This window comes from Cynoglossus semilaevis, chromosome 10 (assembly GCF_000523025.1).
Source record: "Cynoglossus semilaevis isolate Cse_v1.0 chromosome 10, Cse_v1.0, whole genome shotgun sequence".
Taxonomy (NCBI): Eukaryota; Metazoa; Chordata; class Actinopteri; order Pleuronectiformes; family Cynoglossidae; genus Cynoglossus; species Cynoglossus semilaevis.
In genome coordinates this window covers 19,935,516-19,938,502 of record NC_024316.1, presented here as the reverse complement: position 1 = coordinate 19,938,502, position 2,987 = coordinate 19,935,516, and the positions used below count along the sequence as shown (strand labels likewise).

Below are 2,987 nucleotides of genomic sequence, written 5' to 3'. Positions count from 1 at the left end.
GTACACCTGGTGTACCATGGTGCGGTACACCTGGTTCCGCTCCATCCTCACCTTCATACGATCCTATCTCCAGTAGAACGCCACTCTTCTCCAGCTCCAGGAAGTCCTGCACGGACAGGAAGATGTAGTCCACACCAGGGATCTCACCGTCTCGAGGCGGGCGAGTTGTACCTGGAAAAAACAAAAAAAAAAGATAAACAACCTCACGATAATAAGTAGACAAACGTGGCTATATTTGAAGGATGGATGTCATGTCGGATGCATCCATCCAGACATCCATCCATGTATTTTTCGTGTGTTTTGTTAGAAGTTTATCTTCATTCACACCTGGAGACGACAACTGACGCTTCCTCTCTGTGTTATGACAGAACATACAGGCTGACTGTCCTGCTACAGTCGGACCATCACCTCACGACACAACTCAACAACCAGACTAACTGTCACAGAACACCAGGAAACACTCAGTGACGTTAGCACGTTAGCTAAGTGTCCAGTTAGCTGTGACGAGCTAACATGACAGTCTTCAATGGACTCATTCATTCACTGGGAGAAAACACTTCATGTTAGCATCAATGGGAAAATGGAACGCCGTCCCAACTGGGAATCAGCCCAGATGGAAATACAGGCAAACTCAGCAGAGAGTAATCTGTGTTCTCCAGGGAGTACCCAGCGCAGTACAAATACACACAGTACTTGTCTTACTCTCGTACAGCCCACATGTACAGGGTAACTGTGATGATGCCCTGGTCACCACGACGGAGGGAGGATTGACAGAAACTTTCGTTGTACAATGCAGTACTTCAAAGTATTTTTCTGTAGTATCACGCTGTACTCCGTCTGCTGCAGAGGCAGTTGTTGGAGAAAAAAAAACAAAGCTCATCTGAGGATGTGTTGATGTGAAGAATCCTACGCCGAGCAGAAATATTACGTAACTGTTGGAGTATTTTCACATTCAGCTACTTCTCTCCAGAAATAATACATATAGAAGTACCACGAGCTACGGAGGCTAACACTGCAGCACACGGAGCGTTAGCTCAGACGCTAACCACCACACTTCTTCCCTGTAGCGTCAGAGTGAAGCAGATTCTGCGGCCATCTGGACACTGAATCTTTAACAACTCAGGTTTTCACTGTTCCTGCAGCCAAACAGTTCTGCTCCACATTAGAACTGTTGATCAGAGCACGGACCAACACTGGGTCAGAACCAGGCCACCGAGGAGCGGAGACACTGTGTTCACTGGGAACTGGGTCCTGGCTGCTGCAGTACAGGGTTGAGGGTTTGTTTCTGTTGGCTTGACTGGGTGACCTTGGTGTTGTAAGGCAGCGGCACTAACCGCTACTCCACTGTGTGTCCCAGTAAACACTGTTCTGTCGGTCGTGAAACACTTTCCATCAGTTTGGATGGAGATGCAGATGTAGTACTGTGGTGATGTAGTACTGTAGTGATGTAGTACTGTGGTGATGTAGTACTGTGGTGATGTAGTACTGTAGTGATGTAGTACTGTGGTGATGTAGTACTGTAGTGATGTAGTACTGTGGTGATGTAGTACTGTGGTGATGTAGTACTGTAGTGATGTAGTACTGTGGTGATGTAGTACTGTGGTGATGTTTGAAACCTTCATGAACACACACACCCGTGCAGCCAAACATCTGCTGTTTTTAACCCCTGCTCCTGATGAGTGGGGGGGGGGTTAAAAACAACCTGGGAGTGGGACCACTAGTGGTCAGATCAGGGTATTTCATTGTTTTACATCTCTTTATTTAAACTGAACATTTCTGTCCGTGTCCTGAGAGAGAACGGTGACGGCGTTGGTGACGGAGACAAACAGTGAGCAGGGAGACAGGGGGAGACAAACAGTGAGCAGGGAGACGGGCTCCAGCCCTCCTGGGCCTCTCAGCCTGTTACTGCAGCAGCACTTGAACGCCTCATCAACACAAGTCGTCCTCTGACACACCGTCAGATGACTGGAAGTCTGCAGTACCACTACTGACCACTACTGACCACTACTGACCACTCACCACCCTGGAGACTGAAACCAGAACCCTCACCCTAGCCCCCCCCCACCACCACCATTAACATGACTGTCCGTCTATAATGGAGATCAGATAGACAGATATAAAGGAGATGTGGGAGGAGCTCCAGTCCTGATCCAATCAGAGACTGCCGCTCAGTCTTAGCGTGATGCTACAAGTTAGCATGTCCTAAAGACAGGGGTGTAGTTGGAGTCAATCATCTGGTGTATGATTAACCAAAGACACTGAACAAATGCTAATGAGGCCCAGTAATAAAAACAGAAGAATGACAGCGCGGGGGGGGGAACCCTGGGTGAGGAACTGCCGAGGTTAGGGGTGAGGTTCTCTCCCCCGGGCAAAGAGTTCAAAGTAAACTCAGGTTTCAAGACGTCAACGGTGGTTGGTTAGTGTCGAGCAGAACCAGCGTGAACCAGTTCCACCTGTCGTCTTAGGAATGTTCTAGAGAGTCAGGACGGGGGCATCAACGTCTGCCCCAGGATGAAGGTACGAGGCACCAAGAAACTGTGAAGGGGCAGCAGTGAACCAGGGTGGTTCAAACATGGGCTCCACTTCTGTGAGTCCAGGTCTGGTCCAGATGCAGCTGCTGAGCAGGACTGGAAACCAGAGCCTGAGGTTCTTCTGGAGAACATTCTGGAACATCTTTGTCCTTGTTTGTTGACATGAAGACAACGTTGGTCAGGATGACCGTCAGACAACAGCGTGAACATCAAACACACAGACAACAGCCATGTTCTGTCTGTGTTCACACACAGGTTCATGTTGTTGGAGAAAAACCAGAGGGTCAAAGGTTTGTCTTCTCTGGCTGTGATGATGGAGTCCCTCACTGTAGAGGGGGAGAGAGGGGGGAGAGGGAGGGGGAGAGGGTAGACACACAATACTACTGCTGCTGCTGCTGCTGCTGCTGCTGCTGCTGCTGCTCAACAAAACAGTCCATTCTTTCAGCTCGCGCCACA

General features: G+C 49.2%; 1 protein-coding gene across 6 annotated transcripts in view; it reads right to left on the bottom strand.

Moving 5' to 3' along the window:
• Positions 1-2,987, bottom strand: part of LOC103385505 (membrane-associated guanylate kinase, WW and PDZ domain-containing protein 1-like) — a 35,495-nt gene that overhangs the window by 18,541 nt on the left and 13,967 nt on the right. For all 6 annotated transcript variants that reach the window (XM_017035903.2, XM_017035904.2, XM_025059432.1 and 3 more), the window contains one exon: positions 52-171. In XM_017035903.2, the coding sequence (XP_016891392.1) occupies positions 52-171 (120 nt within the window). The remainder of the gene's footprint in view (positions 1-51; positions 172-2,987) is intronic.